The following is a 20604-nucleotide window of genomic DNA, read 5'->3' as shown; positions in this document are numbered from 1 at the left end:
CACTATGCCTAATTAAGCAATAGCTATTTAGAAGGTCTATAAGCTAGTCCTAATTAGGCAATAGCTTATAAGCTATAGGGTAGGTTGAAGGATCAAGTATCAAGTATAGCTGATTGTAAAGGTTATAGGGGGTTATAGGGGATATTAGTGATAGCTAGTGCTATAGGCTAGCTATAGGGATGTAAAGACTACTGTAATAACCGCTATAAGCTTTGTTTTCTTATAGCTATAGCTATAGCTATAGACTAATAATTATATTATTAAAAACTAACCTAAATAAATATACTAAGGTTTTATAAAACCTTTTTAAATAAATTATAAAAGTAATTAGTAAAATTAAATATTAAAATAATTATAATATACTATAGTAATTAAAGAAATATAAAGTAGTTTATAAAGCTTATAAAAAAGTAGTAAATAATTTTTTTATTTATAAAAAAGTTTATAAAACCTTTAAAAATATTATATACTATAGTAAATAAGTTTACTAAAATAAAATTATAATAGAAGTTAATATTATTAAAAATATTTAGTTAGTAGTTAAGTAGTATAAGGGAATAGATTATTTTTAACTACCTTTTTTAGTAAATAAAAATAAAAATATTTTAAATTTTATAAAAAAAGTAACTTTTCTTAAAAATAAACTTTTTAAATATAAAATAATAAAGGAAAATATTTTAAATTTATAAAAAAAAAACCTTTTTATTAATAAAAATATTTACTAAAATTAAATAATATTAAAGTTAAAAGTTAAAAAAGCTATAATAAAGTTAGGAAATACTATACTTAGCGTAAATAATATATTAATTACTTTTTTATAATTTACTTAGTTTATTATTAATAAATATATAATTAACTTTTTTTATAAATACTTAATAATAAAATATTATTTACTTTTTTTTTAAAATATAAAAATTATTATTATCCTTAAATTTAAAAAGCTAAAGAAAGTATATATTATATATAAAAGTTATAAATCTATTTCCTTACTTTTTTATATAAGTAAAGGCTTTAAAAAACTTTTAATTAAAAAAGTTTCTTTTTTAATAATAAAATATAAAATATTATTAAAATAATATTTTAAAGCTTTTTTAAAAAAGTTTATAATAAACTTAATTATTTATTTATTATATAATACTAAAGTTACCTTAGCCTAAGGTTTTATTATTTTCTTTTTTATACTTAATATTTTTAATATATTTAATATTATTATATATAATTACTTAATATATAAACTTAAGGAATAAAAATAACCCCTCTTTTTTATAAAATAAATTAACTTTTTTATAAGTAATTATAAAATTTTTATTTAAAATAGCTATAGGACTACCTTTTTAAAAATAAAGCTAAAATATAAAACTTTATAAAGGTCCTTTATTTCTTTTATTATTTTTATATTTTATTTCTCCTTTAACCTAGAGTTTAATAACTTTAATACCTATTTTAAATATATAAATAATATTAATATTATAATAATAAAAGTTAATACTAAAAAAACTACTTAAAAACTTTAATAAAAATTAAAAAATACCTTAAATTAAAGTAATAGAAATATAGTCTTTTTTAACTTAAATAAGGCTAAATTTATATATTTTTATAAAATTAAAACTTAAATATATAATAAAAAAGTAGACTTTAAAAAAAAAATTATAGCCCCCTAGGACTTAGTTTATTAATTAAGGATATACTTAAATTTATAGTTTTTCTTTAAAAATACCTTAAAATTATAAAAAAAAAAAGTTTTTAAAGTAACTAATTTTTTAAAATTTTTAAATAAAATATAAAAAAGGTTTTATTAAATATAATAGCTATAGTAGCTAAGGCTTATATTACCCTTATAGCCTTATATAAAATAAAGGCTTTTTAGCTTAGTAAAAGTAAATAAAATATAATAAACCTAAATAAATAAGTAAAAATAAACTTAATAAAGTTAATTATAATTTTAAAGCTTTTATTTAAAGTAATAGCTAAAGTAATTATCCTTATATAAAAAATAATTAACCTTTTTATTATATATAAAAAATTAAAAATCCCTTTAGTATTAGTATAAGTAATATAAATTAAACTTTATATAGTAGCTTACTTTATAAATTTAAATAAGAATTACTTAGTTAATAAATATATTAATAAAAAACTCCTTCTTAAAGTTTTTTTTACTTATAATATACTATAACTTTAATAAAAGAAATAATTTAATCTTTTTCTTTTATTAAAAATAATAAAGTAGTTTAAGTAAGCCTAAACTTTAAAAGTTTATTAAAGTTAAAGGTAATAAAAAAATACTTAAAATTATTTAATAACCTCCTTAGGTTTACTTTTTTTATTTACTTAAATAATTTATAAAATAAATAAGGTAATATAAGTTAAAAAGCTATTATATATTATAATTTTAAAAAAATTATAATATATAATCCTTTTACTAATATAAAGGTTTATAATACTAAGGTAGTAAATACTTTTAAAATTATAAAGTTAATTAAAATATATACTTTTATAAATTTAAATATTTAAAAAATACTACTTTTTTTAAATAACTTAGTAATATTAAATAAAATACTAAAGTTAACTTTTACTTTATCTTAAGGAGCTTATATAAAGTTATATTAAATTACTTAAAGATTACTTTTATAAATTATTATAAAAGTAGCTTAAGTTTTAGGTTATAAAAATATATTAAAAAATAAAAAAGCTAATTAATTAATAAAAAAAAGTTTAAAATTCTTTTATTATTTATAAAATTATTTTACTATTACTTTTATTAAAAAATAAGTAAAAAAAAATATATATAAAAATATAAAATAATAATTAAAATAATAATTATTTAAAATTTTATAAAATTAGTAAATAAAACCTTTATAAAGCCTTTTTTATATTTTTAAAATTATATTTTTTATACTTAATTTTATATAAACTATTAGTTAAAAAGTTTAAATATAAAAACTTTATAAAATATTATAAAATATTTAAATATAATATTAAGTTTACTTATAAATATAAAAAACTAAAGATATAAAAGTACTTTATAAAGTATTATATAATAGCCCTTTTCCTTTTTAATATATTAAAAAAAGAAGTATATTTTAAAACTACTTATATTTAATACTTCCTTAGTAATAAAAGATATAAAAACTTTTAAAAACTAATAAAAGATATAAGCTTATATAGCCCCCCCTTTATAAAAATAAATATATAAAATAAATTAATACTTCCTTATTTCCTTTATTATATTAAAATATAGTAAATACCTAATTTAAACTTAGCAGCTTTTATTATCCTAGTACTTAGATAAAGACTTATATAACTAAATTACTTAATAAACGTTAATAATAAAATAAATAAATAAATAAATATAAATACTATTAATCTCTACCAGGCCCGATTAAAACGAGAGAATAGGTATACGCTCTTAATATTTTTTTAATATAACACCCTCTGCTATTCTCAGATCAGTGTAAGGTATGTATTCATTTACTAGATGGCAATGGATCGCATAATACTCGTTTACGCAATATAGATATACTCGGTAGATGTGGTCTTGCAATATGAGGGTATATACATAGGTGCATATATACAGGTATATATATCGCTGAGCTACATATAGGCTGTGTATCTCTCCGGCGTTGAAGTACGTCATCGGAGCACAAGTCTGGTTGTTTTTACCCGCTCTCGGCACCCATTGATATTCTATGATGTGATTGGCACGGGTTATTTTATTTGTGAAGATCACGTCCCGGGCTTTCGCTTGCAAATGTAGCGAACCCCAAGCGGGACTCTCCGCATAACCCCACGCATTAGCGTAACGGCAACAGGCAAACATCTAAAGTAGGGTGTGGTAACAATCTAAAGATCTGGCAGAGACTCTTAGAGAGTTTATAGAGTATCTAGACTTGGGACACCAGCAGATGAAGCAACATAAAACTCGAAACGAAAGCCAGTATTAGAGCGTGATCAGCTGGAAACGCACCCACTGCCTATGGTGCGAAGTGATATCATTTGATTCACTAAGACAAGTAGTATTGAAGACTATAATTATAAATCCCCATGAGAGCTCCAAGCTTCCTGCAATGACTGTATTCCTTCAGCAGTCGCCAACGTCGTGACTCGCTCAATTCTCTGTAGCATACGGACCAATTCAGCTTGCTGCTCCGGCTTCTTTAAACTTTGACCACCTGATTATCTAGTATCAGCAACAAATCTTGTACTTGGGGCACAGAACTCACAAACAACCAGAGGCTGCACGGCGTTAACCAGAGCCCCGGGATATTTATCGCCAAGGGCTTTCGTCATGCCGCATAATTGGATTGTATGCTTCAGTATTTCACCCTTCTCCGTGTTAGAAAGCAATTTGAATTGCAAACATTTTAAGCTGATATGATTGAAAATTAACTTACTTCGACAGCTCTTGCAAACTGTAGAAACCCAATGCCGCTTGGACGGTGTGGATTATGTAGGGCGAGAAGCACCTTTACTAGGTGATAGAACTGCATCGCCGCAACTGAAAGATATCAGCCACAAGAAACTGCATATCGGCGAGAGTATGGCTCACTATGCCAAGTACAAAGGTACAATATTTCTGGAAACCCCTCGCCATCTTCTATAACATATACAGGATCAAATGACTCCGGCAATGAGTCTTTCCAAGCATTTGCTTCATTCTGTAGCTCATCCCAGCTGCTTTCATCGCCATCATGACTTCCAGGGTATCGAGAAAAGCAGTAATCTATTACTTCAGCCGTCAACATAGTCATCTTTTCTGTTTTAACGTGATCCGTATCACCGCCCCACGTAATGTCAACTTTCCAGTTGCGGGGACCGATGGTGGTTGGCTTCCCTGTTGCAAGAGCAACCATAATCTCTTCACGGAAGTAGGTCCAGAATGCTGTCCTTTTGAGTGCCCTATAGCCAATGTTCTTTCGATTATGTGTAAATAAAGATGAGCACCCCCGAAGATGTCTTTGGTGATCTGTTTCATAGCTCATCATCTCATACATCCTAAGAATAACGGTGGATATTGGTAGTACATTATCGAGAGTCGTAGATGGGTCGGCTAAGGCTGGTATAAGGCCTTGGACACATAGATCATGGTAATGAGCAGCATAAAACTCATCACAAGATCCGTCTAGTCGATTGAGATGGCATGCCGAAAATGCGAGGACGGCGTGGAGTAAGATGGGACAACTCATCGCAAGGTAAGGTACAAATGTCTCGAATTGTCGTTGCGGATCATTTACGTCAAGCTGCACGAGATTAGCACATATATAATGGTGATGATCAAAAGGAGTATATACCCAACAAGCCAAGTTATTGATGTAGTGATGGAGGAGGCGGGCTATCAGCGGATCTCCAAGCGGCTCAGCTGGACCTTGTGTATATATAGCAGACCCAGAGGTCCGTCTAAGGATAAGTGATTTCACAGGATCAATGGTTTCCATGCTAGTGCCGCTAGTAAATGAATGAGGCGACGCAAAGTTAGCAGCCTCACGAGACGGTCCAGGAGTTAAGATCGGAACCATATCGTCCCTTCCCGAGTCTAGTACATGAATACTGGGCGATAGTTCTGCAGTTTTATTTAGCATGCAATATTGTATGGGATGAGACAATCTTCATTACCATTTGTTGGTTGATCGAGCATTTTGTTGATTGACGATTGGTTGGTCGCGTGTCTACGCGTCGGTGCATTCAATGGCTGGTCTTCATTGTCGTCATCGGCGACATCGACAGAATGAATAAACGTAACTGACTTAAATCAGTACAAACAACTCTTCGAGATTGGTGCAGACAACGAGTGCTTACTCTCCGACGGTGTCTCTAGCCAGACGTGATCTGCTGAGAACTGGAATAGCCCATTGCCGTCCTCCCGCAGGGCGGAATTGTCGAGAGCCTCATATTCGCAAACACGGCGACTGATTTCGCAGTGCCGACATTGAGGTTTCCGTTCATCGCCTTGATCGTGTTAGTAATTACGACAAGCACAATTGTAGCCCAATATAAACCAACACTTCATATGTCGCTTCCGACATGTAATACTTGTCAATGCAAGCTGTAATTAGCATCGTTGAAGACATGTTTATCGCATTGTCATTTAGCTCACCAGCCTAGAGGGGGATTAGCACCCTTATATATGCTTAAGTAGGTGGCGGGATTCTCACCAGTTCTGACCCGCCTGTGAACCTCTTGCGCTGGCGCCATGATTGCAACACCCCGGCGACGGTCAACGTCGAGGATGCTGTATCATGATTGTAGGGATTACAACCAATCATGGGCTGCTGTACATTCTAATAACACGTATGACCAAGAAATTGCATGTAACATGGAGAGACAGCTGAGAAATTGCGGGGGAAGCTGGTGATGGAAACTAAGATTAGTACTGGCCCACGTGATCCAATAGTCGGACTGTGAAATGAGATTCTAACCAGAGAATACGATCTTCAATTTTGTGCATTTTTACACTTTGTATCTGTGATTGTATTCTCGTACGCGATGCATCATGTGAAGTGCCCGCCGACTCGCAAATTGCGAGGCAATTGATGAATCAGAATTAGCATTAGAAACTAACTGGGAGACACTGTTATGAACTCATTATTTGTAAAAACACTCGTATAATCATTAAAAGATCCTTCGGTTGCCCTTCTCAAGCATCGCTTCCATTATCTTGAACATGTGTGATGGTTCCATCATGTGCGACGCTAATGTTCTTCTTCTCAAGACTTGCTTTAACAGGGTTCTTTGCTTGGAACAGGTCTTCAATTTCTTCCAAGCTCCAGCCCCTCGTTTCAACGAAGAAGAAATAAATGACGACGACGCCAAACGCGTCCCAAAAGACGTAAAGGAGGTAATATCTCCAGCCGGCATTGGCGATGGCAATTGGTGGAACGTACGTGTTCATGACCTTGACGGCATTGTTCATAAATGCCAAATAAGCCATGCCCTTTGCTCTGGAATTGAAAGAGAGAACCTCGACCGGGTAGAGCGATTGCATTGGAGTCTATCGAAAAGCAGAAATAGTTAGCGACATCTCTGGGAACTCGGAGAGCGGAGACATACCCAGGCAAAAGCGAAAACGATGAGGAAAATGTACAGAAAGGCGATGCCAGTCCCGCCGACGGCAGGTCTCCCCGCCTGTAGAGCAGTGCACGCCGTTATGATTGCAATGGACACCGACATTCCAGCACTGGAAAACATGAGAAGTTTGCGGCGACCAAATTTATGCACAACACTAAGTCCACAGAGTGCGGCAGCCGCCATGACTGGAGTTTGGATCGCGTTTAAGAGCAGCTGGGTATTGACATCCGTGATACCCACCGTCTTGACTATATTATTCATGTTAGAACCAAGTATGATCTGGCAGATGACTGTATTATATCAGGAAAAACATACCCATTAGCGGGAAGTAATAACTCGTCGGCGGCAAGTCGAGTTCTCCGAACCAGGCGATGCAAGTAACGAGAAAGGTCCGATACCGTGCTGCTCTGGTGTTAAATAGCGACCTAAAATCCCACCACCGTTTATCGGAACCATCAAGTTCAATGACTTCGATCATCTCTTGTAGTTCGAGATTCGCGACAAGAGCATCTGGGTCTCCATCACCATGATACTTGATGAGAATACTTTTAGCTTCAGCTATTCGTCCTTGACCCACGTACCTATCATCTTTGTTAGCATTATTCCATAGAGATATAGGAAACAAAGGTTGCTGTGCATACCATCGGGGGCTTTCAGGGATAAACCAAACGGCACATAAGATAATGACAGATGGTAGACCCTGGATCGCAAGAGGAAGTCTCCAAGGATACGAAAGTGTAGTTTTGGCATGATTCAATCCATATTCCAGCCAAGTTGACACTATGGTACCAAGGAAAAAGCAAGCTTGATAACCACCGGTAAGTTGGGCACGATATTTGGGATAAGACATTTCCACGACATAACTGGGACCAGCTGTTTGAACAAGCACTGCACCCATGCCTAGAATGAATCGGCCTCCCATGAGCATGGACAAATTTGTACCAGCAGTCTGGAGAATGGCACCAACCACGCAGATGGCCGATCCAATAGCCATGCCTACACGGCGGCCATATGTGTCGGAGCAAGGCCCAGCAAAGAAAGAGCCTGCTATGTTGCCTATGACATATAGAGCTGCAACAAGGCCTTGATTATGGGTGTCGATGCCAAAGTATTTAGTAAACTGAGGGATAGCCGATAAGCCTCCTACGGCGGCATTAGCAAAGGGATGCAATGATGTTGTCATCACATTGTAAACTCACCAAAAGTGTTGGAGTCGAATCCATTTGTTGCTGAACACAAGTATCCAACAAAAATGCATCCGTACAATTTCAAAAAGCTCTTTCGAAATACGCGAGGGTTCTCTCTTAGCAAGGCAGCTTGCATGCGTGACTCTGTCATGCAACTCTGCGTCGTGACTTTGATAGGATCCGGGTCCTCATCATGAATAACATCATGAACAATGTCATGTTGGTTCATTGCCTTTGGGCTATCCATGATGGAGGAAGTAAGCCTGGTCAAGGCCTCCTATGACATTAAATTAAGCTGAAATTCGGCATTGATCTGCCCGTCTCGGTGAAGAGGGGCCATGCAGTTATATGCAAGTTCCACCTCTTACTACTAGCCCCCGAAATGCATGGCTCCCCCACAGCTTAGCATGGCTTCCCCAGGAACTGCTACCGGGAAATCCAGATCATTTCCCCAGAAGCAATACTTTAGATCTCCTTCTCCGCACTTTCATAGTCATATTTTCTCCACTCACGGGGACATGCGATCAGACGTTGTTCACGAGAGATTGGGAATGAAGCTTCGGCAATATCCAAGTTTTGGAGATAAGCGATGTGGCTACGAGCATCATTACTGCTTTGACTTCTGAGTATTGAACCCCCTCTTGCTAAATCCTCCATTCAGCCGCTTTGTTTGCCGATCACCTGATCGGCTAAACCATCATTTTGGGCAGACCAAGGACGCAAACCGCATATGTTACCTACATATACAAGCAGTACGTCAGTCTACGATTCATGCAACATTTATTAGCCGTTCACCATCATCAACTTAAATTGTAGCTTACATATATAGAAACATATAAATTGCCTATATAATTTGTCAACTGCACAGGAGCGGTGCTTCCCTCGGGAAACATAGCTCCGTTACCCCTCCATGAGGTTTGACTGGAACCTTGAGTGGTGTGTTGACGAGCGGAGACATTCCCATCCTTTTTAAAGTACCTATATCTCTATGTGTGTGTATGGATAAACCATCATATCAATTGTTTAGTGTTTGTCTGGAGGTAGAGTTATACCCACTGCCTTTTCTCTATTTGCTGTTTCGGTGGACACCCCTCAGATTCGTTGTCAACAGTTCATCCATTTCGAATAAATACATGCGTATTACATCTTAGCTCTATTGTATTACACAACAGTCAATAGTTTATCTGTAAATTCCCACCAAAACGAAGAAGACAGAGTTCGTCTTAGTATAGTTCTACTTTGCCCCCGCCAGAGCACATGCTCTCTATAATTGCCAGATCGTTCAGTGCTTCTTCTGGGCCCGCCTTCTTTTGCGACTTCCCGGTTTTAACAGCCTCTAGGAATGCTTTAATTTCCAGTTCCACCCCTTTACTCCGTATTATCTCTGATCTACTCTCTCCTGTCGCAAGATCCAGAGACAGTACGAAACCATCGGGGCCATCAGTCAGGAAGAAGCTGCCCTTTGATCCGATAATAGTAAGCTCCGAAGCTCGTCGTGTTGATGCAAACGACATTGAGATGGTCCCAGTTCCTCCACCACTCAAGAGGATGCCGGCATTGAGAGTATCGAGAGGCGGTAAATGGGGCAAAACCTGACGGGCAAAACCTGCTGTCTCAACAACCTCTTGGCCTGAAATGTAGCGAAGCATAGCAGTTTGATGGACTCCACCGTCAAGTAAGAAGCCGCCCTGATATTCCGGCACTTTTCGCCACGGCGTTTCGTACCATTTCCCCTCGGGAGGTTGATTGCGCCATATTTTGAGGTGCGCCTGGGTAATATCACCGACTGCTTTTTCTTCAACGATCCATTTTCGACCAAGTTCAAACTCGTGCATAAATCTAAATTGCTCAGCAATGTTGAAAATGGGTCCTTTGCTTGCGTACAGCTTGTTGTAGTCCTCGATTAATTCGCGAGCAGTTGCGACATCTTTGGCGATTGGCTTTTCGCAAAGTACATGCTTCCCGGCAGCTAAGCAGCGCCTGACAATTGACGGTTGCACCAGAATTGGTAAGACAATGATCACCGCTTCAATATCGCTGCGCTTAAGAAGATCATCGAGCGTGTGCCCAGAGGTGTCTTCTGAGTAAAGCTCAAGATCAGTAACACCGAGTTTGCTTGCTTCTGCTACAAGTGTAGATGCAGTAGATTTGGAACGGGAATAGACTGCCTTGATGTTCGCCTTGTTTAGCACAAGCGCGGGCAGGTGTTCTGGTGAGCGAGTTAGTGTCATGTACGCTTATTACCCTTGCCAACAGCCAGAGGCAGTTTATTACCTTCTGTAGCAAAAATGCCAGCTCCTAAAATTGCAATACCCGCCATTACGCAAATCTCAATGAGCCTTTATCCCGATTCCGTAGAGTGTGTGTGAGCTTATTCAGGGCCGTGAAGGAAAAAGCATAAAACACCAAGAGAGAGAGATGGTATTATAGGTATGTATTGGCGGGGGAGGCATATATATTGCGCGCTAGGCTTGGCACAATATTAAAGAAATCTACATCACCTGTGACATGTTCCTCGTACTCTATACTTGCTTCCTTATATACGAGGATGAGGTCCTCCGGCTATTGTCAAATTCGGATTACCCGAGACTCATTAGCACGGAATTCACGTTATCAGGCGATCTTACCCGGCTGGCGGTTGAACCAACCAAGGCGAGCTACGGAGTATTTGCGGATTGTTTGTCCCCGAATGTAGCAAAGCAAGACGCCTGAATTAGCCCGAACGACGAGTAGGAGGGTAGAAAAGCCATTAGTTCAGCATTCAACAGGCGTTTAGACGAAAGAAAGAAGGAATCGAACCGAAGTCTAGCTAGACCAGACACCACTTCTGCCACCTACTATCACACCCAAATATTTCCACGTGTTCTAGTGGCCCAAGTATGCTCAATAGACCAATACTTTTGCACGAGGCTTGCAAAGTGACAAACGATTATCCTGCGCTATTTAGTTCCGGGGCATTGTCCCCCATACTTCGTTGTCTGTTCATCCAATCTCACCATTGTGGCCAGCTGTAGACGGTCACTACCCCGCATTTCGCAATGGTTAAATGCGACAGACAGCCAAATACATGAGATAAGCGACATTGGGGGTCAGAGAGTCACCATTCACGTGAAGTAATATCCAACCTAAAGAAGATGGGGAAGTTAGTAGTACTAGCAACTTGAGTTATGTTTCACAAAGGGATGTTCGTTGAGAGGTTGGTAAGTATGTCTGCTGGAAGAATGGTGGTTTTCGCAGGTTTGTACGGGGTGCACAGGGCTTATCCATCGTACAACTACTACCTAACGTCTACTGCTAGCAAAAGTTGTTGAGAGGACGTGACGGCGCAACATTTTATTACTAGGGTCCAATTACCAATATTTTCTGCTGGTATCATGAATCACGAACCATTTTTTTTACCTAAGTAAGGAAAGCTAGATATGTACAACTGAATGAAATGCCTTGGTGAAGTCGAACGCCACTAGAAGACATGATTATTAAACGTGCGTCTTCTTCAGTTGTTTCACAACATCAGCGATAAACTAGATTGTATCGTTAACATTACAAATGGGTCGAGTTGTCATAGTTTATAGAAGCACTTGATGCATTTGTCAGAATAGAACGGATTTTCATCAAAAACTTTGTGAACGGAATCAACTTCTTTCCTCAATTTGGAAATCAGTAGCCTTGCAGATCGCCTACGTATTAGCGCTATACTCATTATAGACAGCAGTACCCTTGTAAAGTAGTCACTTAGTGGTAGAGAAAACTAATCATTATTTTGAACAGAAGATAACTACTAGCAACCAGACAACTAACATAGAGAGAAACAGAGATATATATAATCGGACCACCGGTGTCATGATGGTAAAGGAATCACCAATTTACCTCACCGTTTCTTCTCCCAGAATTCTTCATCTTATGCCTCCATTGTGCTCTTTTATCACATCATAAGTCCTAGATCTATAATTCCCCCATCGACAACTTCAAGCTTGACATTTGTGTTCCTCTCTACCAGAATAAGGCTGTTGACTGATACTTGTTTCAAAACCTCATAGTCAAACAGAAAGAGAATTGCAATCAGGGCCTATTGGCACGACTAGAAACATGGCTTCAGTGCGATCCAATATACTTGATACGATCGGAAATACTTCCATGATACAGCTTCATAATGTTGTCCCTTCAAACGGAGTTCGCATTCTTCTAAAAATCGAAAGCAGCAATCCAACTGGCAGTATGAAAGATCGTATGGCTCTTGCAATGATTACTGCCGCCGAAAAGGATGGCCGTCTTAAACCAGGCGGTGCTGTTGTTGAATACACTGGTGGCAGCACAGGAGTTTCGCTGGCATTGATTTGCTCCGTCAAGAAATATTCGCTTCATCTAGTAACATCGGATGCCTTTGCGAAAGAGAAGCTTGATCACATGAGGCTCCTCGGCGCCAACTTGACCATTATACCAAGTGATAATGGCAAGCAAACTGAGAAGCTGACCAAGGACATGATTCGGGAGGCAAAATCTATAGCCGCCAAAACGGGAGCATATATCACTGCTCAGATGGACAACACCGACCAGCTATCCGCTTATACGAAACTCACAGATGAGATTTATGAACAAGCCGAGGGCCGCATCGACGCCTTTGTGCAGAGCGTCGGATCAGGAGCTGCTCTTCGAGGTATATCAGAACGCCTTCGCCAGCTTGACAATAACATCCGCTTCGTCGCCGTTGAGCCAGCGGAATCTGCTGTACTATCGGGCGGTCCGTCAGGATCTCACAATATTGATGGTATAGGAGCTGGATATGTTGTACCATTATGGTATGAAGGTATCGCAGATGGATTCCAGGGAGTGTCGACGGCAGATGCAAGGGCCATGGCATTTCGGTTGTCTCGTGAAGAAGGTTTATTCTGCGGGCTTTCAACGGGAGCCAACGTGACGGCCGCATTGCGTGTAGCAGAAGGTCTCAAACCTGGGTCTACTGTTGTGGCCATTATGTGCGATTCAGGCATGAAGTATATGTCGGGATTTTCTCAACATCTGGAGCCTCTCCAGAAATGATGTATTTAGAATACTCCTCTGATAGAAGTCGCAAATACGAGGTACATCTTTAAAATTGTGCAGCAAGTAAAAGAGCATACTTGTGATCGAGCTCCCGGCTTTTGAAGAACGTACTTAAGCTGGTGTCTCATGCATATTAATCACGTGTTCCCCTGAATGCGTTACATAGAGGAGCTTAAATCTACTATAAACTATTAAATGCTCTCAACTCATTGAGCTAAAATTCGCAACCTGGTGCCAGCCCTTCAAGCCTTCACAGATCATTCTCTAATCTCCACATCCACATCTGCCGAAGATGCCCTTATAAAATAATATGGACTAAACGTTTTTAGACATGAAAATTGATTCAAACAGGTAAATAATATAGGCTAGCCATGATCTAGTATTTTATTTACACTAGGTATGTTGCTGGCAGTGATGCGAAAAGTACAATGCTCAGTGGGTATAGGTACGGTGTGGGTAAAGTTTTTAAGGGGCACCTTTCCATCTAGCAGTAGCAAATGGCCGATGAAAATTGCTACTTATATTGCCTAAAATGGTAAATGCCTTTTGTGGGTAAGCGAATCTGGATCAGGCACACAGCATACGCGTAGGCTTCAACACGATATAACCGCGGATAGTATTCCTTAGGGTTGCAATGTAAAAATTACAATCTCCACTGCTCATAGATATAGAAAGCACATTCTCTAGAACACTTGTCTCCATACATTTACCCAATATGATTCGAAATACTGATATATGAAACCTTCTTAATTACTCTACAAAGCCCGCCAATTGAGATAAGGCTTTCTAGCGAGGCCAGAAAGTTTGTGAATCTATTGATAGCTAATCAGGATCGGAAGTTCATTCTCCTAATTAGCTGGCTATCAGTTGAAGATCTCTTTCATTTATTTTATATTTATTTTATAAAGAATGACCACCCCATGGCCAATTGGTCATTGGGCTGATATAAAATTAGAAATGACAAACACAGAAGAGGAAGACCAGCAAGTACAAATAAAAAATAGTGATAATGATGTAGATTGGCGGAATAGTAGCTCTCCGAAGCCAACATTTAATGCAAAATAAATATTAATGGTTAATTTCTTCCTAGTATTTACACAATGAGCATGTGAAACTTCTAGAATGAGATATTTTAGGGATTGGTAATGAGCTTGTTACACAATATGTGGATTCATTGAATGTGGATTGATTTGACCTCACGCGGAAAATACGGTATGACTTTGTAAGCAGACACGTGTTTGCGCATAATGCCTGTAACATGTGGGAATTTGATGGCCACGATGCATACCCTTTTGAGTATGCGACTCCAGGGTGTTTCGTACTTCGATGGCAATCATGCACATATTACCAATTCCACGATTCGTAGTCCTCGATTGAGTAATCAATGCATACTATCGAGTTCGAAAGTTTACTTCCTATCACTGATTCATAGGGGTTTATCTCTGCTCTATAAAAGGTTTAACGATGGCGGGCGTTACTTAGGAAGGACGAGAGCATCAACCCTTTATTTTTTTAATAAAAAAAAAATTGCAGCAAAACATCAGCCACAATACGAAATTGGATAGCTGTGGATACTTGATTCATCATGCCTTATGAGCGCTATGGAACGAAGGGGGCTGATCCATCACCCTTGGGTCAGCCCATTACCTTCTCTCCTTCTGGACGCACAGCCCTCAATCGATTCATGAAAAGTCCTATGGCTGAAGGACTCGCTACATGGGATCCCAAAGTACCCCATTTACGAGGCGAGCCAACTAAGGACTTGATTGAGCTATATCGCCGGTATGAACATACTTGTTAGGTAGACTAGGCTGTTACGACTGCTAATATGAGTTGAATCTAGATGGGGAGAGGGTGGATGGGGCATGATTGTAACCGGCAACATCGATACTTCTTTTGATGCTTTAGATGACATTGGCGATATGATCATCACTCCCAAATGCGAATTTCGTGGGCCTCGTTTTGAGAAATTTCAAGAACTAGCTAAAGGAGCCAAGGCCCATGGGAGCTTCATCCTTGGCCAGATTAGTCATCCAGGAAGACAGGTTCAATATCGTTTGAACAAAGAAGCCATATCCGCGTCAGATGTGCAACTTGGTAAGAAGAAATGCCCTAGACTTTATTAGGTGCCTGATAATTGACCAAAAAATAGAGCCAAAGATGGACATGATGTTTGGAAACCCTCACGCTGCTAGTAAGGCAGAGATAGATGAAATAGTTGAGGGTTTCGCATATGCTGCCGAGTACCTGGAGAAGGCTGGCTTCGATGGAGTTGAACTTCACGGAGCACACGGTTACCTCATCTCACAGTTCTTATCTAGACGAACAAACAAGCGAACGGACGAATATGGAACTCAGACAGTCGAGAACCGCCTGCGCTTTATCACTGATATTGCTAGAGCTATCCGGAAACGTGTTTCGCCTCATTTCATCGTCGCATCCAAACTCAACAGCGTGGAATTCCAAGACGCAGGAGTAACGGCGGAAGAAGCTCAAGAAGTTTGCATATGCCTCGAGCGAGAGGGGTTTGACTTTGTGGAGTTGAGCGGAGGTAACTACGAGAGTTTCGGTCTAAAATGGGAAAAAGAATCGACACAAAAGCGAGAAGGGTTCTTTCTAAAGTTTGCCAAGATCATCAGTGAGGGCCTGAGCGACGACAGCAAGCTCAAGCTATATTTGGTTGGCGGTCTTCGGACAACTGCTGCAATGCTTGAAGTATTAAACATCGTTGACGGGGTTTCGTTTGCAAGACCAGCGGCAGCAGAACCCGATTTTCCGCTCAAGGTATTGAAAGAGGGCGTTACAGGGTCTATTAAGCCAGTGGACGGCTACGATAGCATTGGTGGCAACTTTGCTGTTGATCTCGGCATAGCAAAGGCGCAACTTACCCAAACTGCTCGTGGTTATGAGCCAATCGACTTGAGTGACGGAGAGGTTGTGAAACGTTTCCAGGAAGATATAGACAACTGGTGGAAGAATGTGGTGGCTGATGGTGATAAGCTTGAGTATATACGTGCGCCTGAATACTCGGGCCCACTGAAGCTACACGAATAGGCAACTTTAAGTACATACTTTGTAAACACAATATGGCAGAACAAATACAGTCTGGTTTCATTAACGTCGTTGTATATTGAGTAATTACTTTTTGTTTTTTTAAAAAGATTATTGCGCCAAACCAATGAATACACTTTTTCCTGTCTTTTATTCTTTCACTTCTGCTTTCTCTCAACCTTAAAGGCCACTGGATCTCTGATGCTCCCCGGATGTTACATCTGTCATTCCGACGGCACTAATAGCTGGGTGACAACATTGCCGATCTTCATATGTCACACAACGGAAATTAAACTAATGCGAGCCCCAATGTTTACTCTAATACTTAATTCTAATCAGCTATGTTCACGTTTCTCCAAATCTGCAGTCATGTTGCTCTCAAAGCGGATTGGTTTGCCGTTCCGTCGGATGATACCAGACCCACACCACCAGTCCAGTCTCCCCTCACGATCACATCAAAGTCAAACGAGGAAGTCCCCAAGCATCAAAGCTGCGAGCCAGAAGGTAAATACGAGAGTAGAGTGCGAGTTCCGACATTCAGGCAGAATAAACTTGTATGATTTTCGTCACCTTGCCTTTTTAATACCTGAAAGAGGGAATCCCCCGCAAAGACTTGATCAACGAAACCTGTTTTTACCTAATGTGAGAGAGATCAGCAGTGATATTTCCCCCTAGAACATTGCACCAAACTCTGATGTTCAATTTATTAGAAGAGATTTAATATCCGTGAAATGGCAGCACTTAAAATAGGCTAAATAGAAACATTCCGTTCTGGTGAATCAGTAAATCATCATGTGTCTAAGTGGTTAACCAACTCGAGAGACTCAAAGTTATATAAAGTTGAGACTGTAGCTAAACAAACAAAAGCGACTGGACAGAAAACCTCAATCATTATCCTTTGCTTATTAGTCTCTTTATTCTCGAGATGAGGATATCCTCATTGACAACTTTTGTAGAGTTATCTCTATTTCCAACGGTTTACTCTTTGTTTCCCAACAATGAGATTCCGTTTCCAGATTGTTCTCAACCTCCTTTGAGTCAAAATGGCATCTGTGATACAAGCCTCAGCACAGAAGCCAGAGCAGCAGCCCTAGTTGCTGAGCTCACATTGGATGAGAAGGCCGCAAATTTGGTCAACAATGCACCCGGCGTTGAACGTCTTGGCCTTCCTCCTTATGAATGGTGGAACGAAGCCCTCCATGGACTTGCTGGAGTTTCTCCAGGTCAGGGAATCAACAGTACTTTCACTCAGGGAAATGTTGCATTCAATTCGTCCACTCAGTTTCCATCTCCCATGGTTCTTGGAGCGGCATTCGATGACCAACTTGTCCACGATATTGCAACAGCGGTCAGTACAGAAGCGCGAGCTTTCAGCAATCATTTGAAGGCCGGTTTGGACTACTGGGCTCCAAACATTAATCCCTATAGGGATCCCCAATGGGGCCGCGGTCAAGAAACACCCGGAGAAGATCCCTATCATGTTGCACAGTATGCATATAATTATGTCGTGGGATTACAAGGCGGCATCGGCCCAGCCAAACCCAAGGTCGTCTCAACATGCAAGCACTTTGCTGGCTACGACATTGAAGATTCCGATGGAGTGGTTCGCGGTTCATACAACGCCATTATAAGCACTCAGGATTTGGCCGAATACTACCTCCCCAGTTTTCGGTCTTGCTTCCGTGATGCTAAGGCCGGAGCCGTCATGTGCAGCTACAATGCCGTCAATGGACATCCTTCGTGCGCCAATTCTTATATGTTGGAAACTGTGCTACGCGATCATTGGGGCTGGAATAGCTCCGCTCATTGGGTAACCGGAGACTGTGGTGCAGTAGATGGGGTCTTCAACCAGCACCACGTCGGTCAATCTGATGCCCAAGGAGTCGCCCTTGCGCTCAACAATGGCACAGACTTGGACTGTGGAACAGCGTATTCTTCATATATCGCATCGGCCATTCAGAGCAACTATACTACAGAAGCTCAGCTTGACCAAGCTCTGGGTCGCCTTTACGGCTCTCTTATTGTCCTGGGGTACTTTGATCCACCCGAAGGTCAAGACTATCGAACTCTAGGAGCTTCCGACGTGAATACGCCAGCTACGCAGAAGCTTGCTTACACAGCACTTGTCGAAGGCATTACTCTTTTGAAGAACGATGACAATATCCTACCTATCCGCCCAACGGGCCAGACGGTTTTATTTGTCGGACCTTGGGCTAACAATGCTTCTGTATCAATGTTCGGCAATTACAATGGGGTTGCTCCTTATAAGACTATTCCCGTTCCGACCGCAAATAGCTCTTCATACAACTGGAAAGTAACATATTCGCAAGGATTGCAGTATGTTCTGTCAAATGATACGTCACAGTTTGCCGCTGCAGTCAGTGCTGCCCAAGAAGCCGATGTAGTGGTATACATTGGTGGAATTGACGAGCAGGTTGAAGCCGAGGCTCATGATCGAACCTCCATCGACTGGCCCGGAGCGCAGTTGGATCTTATTCAACAGCTAGCAGCAGTGAAGCCTGTCGTCGTCGTTCAAGTGGGCGGTGGCCAAATCGATGATTCCTCTCTTTTACAGAATGGCAACGTAAAGGGTCTGCTCTGGATGGGTTATCCCGGCCAAGAATTCGGACCGGGGTTGATTGACATACTTAGCGGCGTTGCCGCGCCAGCTGGACGGCTACCTGTTACACAATATCCTGCGGACTATATCAACCAAGTCCCAATGACAGATCAGTCTTTGCGGCCAAGCTCATCCAACCCTGGCAGAACATATCGATGGTATAACGGCTCGGTGATACCTTTTGGCACGGGCCTGCATTACACAGAGTTCAATGTCTCATGGGCAACAGGAGGCAGTGGCAAAGGAACATATGATACAGCTGATTTCACCGATGTGGAGGATCCAAAAGACTTGGCCGAATTTGACACCTTTCAAATTAACGTAGAGAACATAGGTTCAACGGCTTCAGACTACGTAGCGCTACTCTTTTTAAAGAGTACAGATTCCGGACCTCAGCCATATCCCCTGAAGACTTTGGTAGCTTATGCTCGCGCTCATAACGTTCAGCCTGGTGCGACGACAACCCTCGACCTGAAAGTCAATGTCGGACAAATTGCACGCAATGACGCCAACGGAAATCTTGTTCTGTACCCCGGCACATACACACTACAAGTTGACTTAGAGAATCTCAGTGGGCCAACAGCAGAATTCCAGGTTCAAGGAGCAGAAACTGTGTTGGACCAATTCCCTCAGCCATAGAACATTGAGCTTGAACCGTTATTAGCTCGACGTTCCAATACACAGATCCTAGCAGACTGCAGCGATTTATAGTCATTGTAGAGCATATTGAATATTTCAATCAAGTTCTTCCTTTCCAATATTTTCTTCCATCTTACCCCTGAGTACGCTGTAGAGTTTGCTTATGATCAATCAAGGAGGAGGATTTAGTTGAGACGTGTCACGCCAATCGAGCTAAACCAGACAATGCTGCGGGCATGTACAAAAGCGGAGGCGGATAGCAATTTTATTTATCATTGTCGTGATTTTTTATTAGGATATACGAGTTGCCCCAATGAAATAGTCCATTTGGGGGATTTTCTTCCTTGAGTCGTGTTTTGATACCCCTAACGGGGTACTGATACGAAGTGGTCGATGTCCGCTTTAATACGAGCTGAGACAACAGCTGCGCTCCCAACTGGGCTAACTGGGCTAACGAACGGCTTCACCGTAACTCAACTCGCGACATCGTGTCGACCATAAGGCATCAACTCTAGCGGTGCCATAAAGGAGAAGTCAACTAGACCTCGTATACGACTATTCTAGCTATACGAGACCTTTTTTGCTATCATGTTACATCCCTAGTATTCGGCATATTCCATGACATGTGGTTCCATGTGCGTAGTCCAAGTTGCAGTCTTTCGTAACGGTTGGCCAATGTTTCAATAGTTGCACCTTCATGTACTTAGTGCGCATCCTCACTCGTCTATTCCTGGCAAGAGGTACTATTGAGGTGCGTTGCAGAAAAGAGGATAATATTGACTAGAATTTAGAATATGATATTAGAACAACTAGTGGACAGGTATATCCAACGGTCAACTAAATAAATTTTAATATAACTCACAACTGCATTCCTTCTCAATAGTGTAAATGGACGCTCTTGAGCACAGGATGATCTCCCGGATTGGGGTTATTTAAGTTTCCCTTAAGAAAAGTAGTTCCCATTTGAGATGAGGGAAAAAAGATAATCCATTTAGCTTAAGCAGC

General features: G+C 39.8%; 6 protein-coding genes across 6 annotated transcripts; 3 read left to right on the top strand and 3 right to left on the bottom strand.

The window, feature by feature from the left end:
• Positions 1-4029: 4029 nt before the first annotated feature.
• M431DRAFT_116839 (hypothetical protein) lies at positions 4030-6189 on the bottom strand (the record flags this gene model as incomplete). Its single annotated transcript, XM_024911979.1, has 9 exons — positions 4030-4169; positions 4221-4326; positions 4392-4495; positions 4547-5237; positions 5289-5557; positions 5611-5736; positions 5794-5943; positions 5998-6026; positions 6092-6189. The coding sequence occupies 9 exons, from the start codon at positions 6187-6189 to the stop codon at positions 4030-4032; spliced, it is 1713 nt and encodes a 570-aa protein (XP_024773268.1).
• Positions 6190-6631: 442 nt separating this feature from the next.
• On the bottom strand, positions 6632-8400 carry M431DRAFT_86552 (hypothetical protein; the record flags this gene model as incomplete). Its single annotated transcript, XM_024923693.1, has 5 exons — positions 6632-6985; positions 7045-7310; positions 7378-7643; positions 7704-8205; positions 8262-8400. The coding sequence occupies 5 exons, from the start codon at positions 8398-8400 to the stop codon at positions 6632-6634; spliced, it is 1527 nt and encodes a 508-aa protein (XP_024773267.1).
• Positions 8401-9104: 704 nt separating this feature from the next.
• On the bottom strand, positions 9105-10764 carry M431DRAFT_531302 (hypothetical protein). Its single transcript, XM_024920823.1, has 2 exons — positions 10524-10764; positions 9105-10458 (listed from the first exon to the last, which is right to left on the bottom strand). Exons 1-2 carry the CDS (start codon positions 10567-10569, stop codon positions 9473-9475), a joined length of 1032 nt encoding a protein of 343 aa, XP_024773266.1. The 5' UTR covers positions 10570-10764; the 3' UTR covers positions 9105-9472.
• A 1391-nt stretch (positions 10765-12155) lies between these two features.
• Positions 12156-13286, top strand: M431DRAFT_116832 (hypothetical protein; the record flags this gene model as incomplete). The annotated part of the gene is made up of 1 exon (XM_024911978.1): positions 12156-13286. The coding sequence occupies exon 1, from the start codon at positions 12336-12338 to the stop codon at positions 13284-13286; it is 951 nt and encodes a 316-aa protein (XP_024773265.1). The 5' UTR covers positions 12156-12335.
• Positions 13287-14874: 1588 nt separating this feature from the next.
• M431DRAFT_495550 (hypothetical protein) lies at positions 14875-16343 on the top strand (the record flags this gene model as incomplete). The annotated part of the gene is made up of 3 exons (XM_024917379.1): positions 14875-15071; positions 15133-15386; positions 15442-16343. The coding sequence occupies 3 exons, from the start codon at positions 14875-14877 to the stop codon at positions 16341-16343; spliced, it is 1353 nt and encodes a 450-aa protein (XP_024773264.1).
• Positions 16344-17265: 922 nt separating this feature from the next.
• Positions 17266-19599, top strand: M431DRAFT_495549 (glycoside hydrolase family 3 protein; the record flags this gene model as incomplete). Its single annotated transcript, XM_024917378.1, has 2 exons — positions 17266-17297; positions 17409-19599. 2 exons carry the CDS (start codon positions 17266-17268, stop codon positions 19597-19599), a joined length of 2223 nt encoding a protein of 740 aa, XP_024773263.1.
• Between the last annotated feature and the right edge of the window lie 1005 nt (positions 19600-20604).

The sequence above is a fragment of the Trichoderma harzianum genome (genome assembly GCF_003025095.1).
Source record: "Trichoderma harzianum CBS 226.95 unplaced genomic scaffold M431scaffold_7, whole genome shotgun sequence".
Classification (NCBI taxonomy): domain Eukaryota; kingdom Fungi; phylum Ascomycota; class Sordariomycetes; order Hypocreales; family Hypocreaceae; genus Trichoderma; species Trichoderma harzianum.
The sequence above is the reverse complement of the archived record's forward strand: the minus strand, read 5'-3'. Positions and strand labels throughout refer to the sequence as shown.

Bases quoted from the DNA above. Each gene is read 5' to 3' on its own strand.
- M431DRAFT_531302 (XM_024920823.1), bottom strand. From the start codon at position 10,569: ATGGCGGGTATTGCAATTTTAGGAGCTGGCATTTTTGCTACAGAAG. The intron at 10,459-10,523 runs GTAATAAACTGC...CTCGCTCACCAG, and splicing joins TGGCATTTTTGCTACAGAAG to AACACCTGCCCGCGCTTGTG.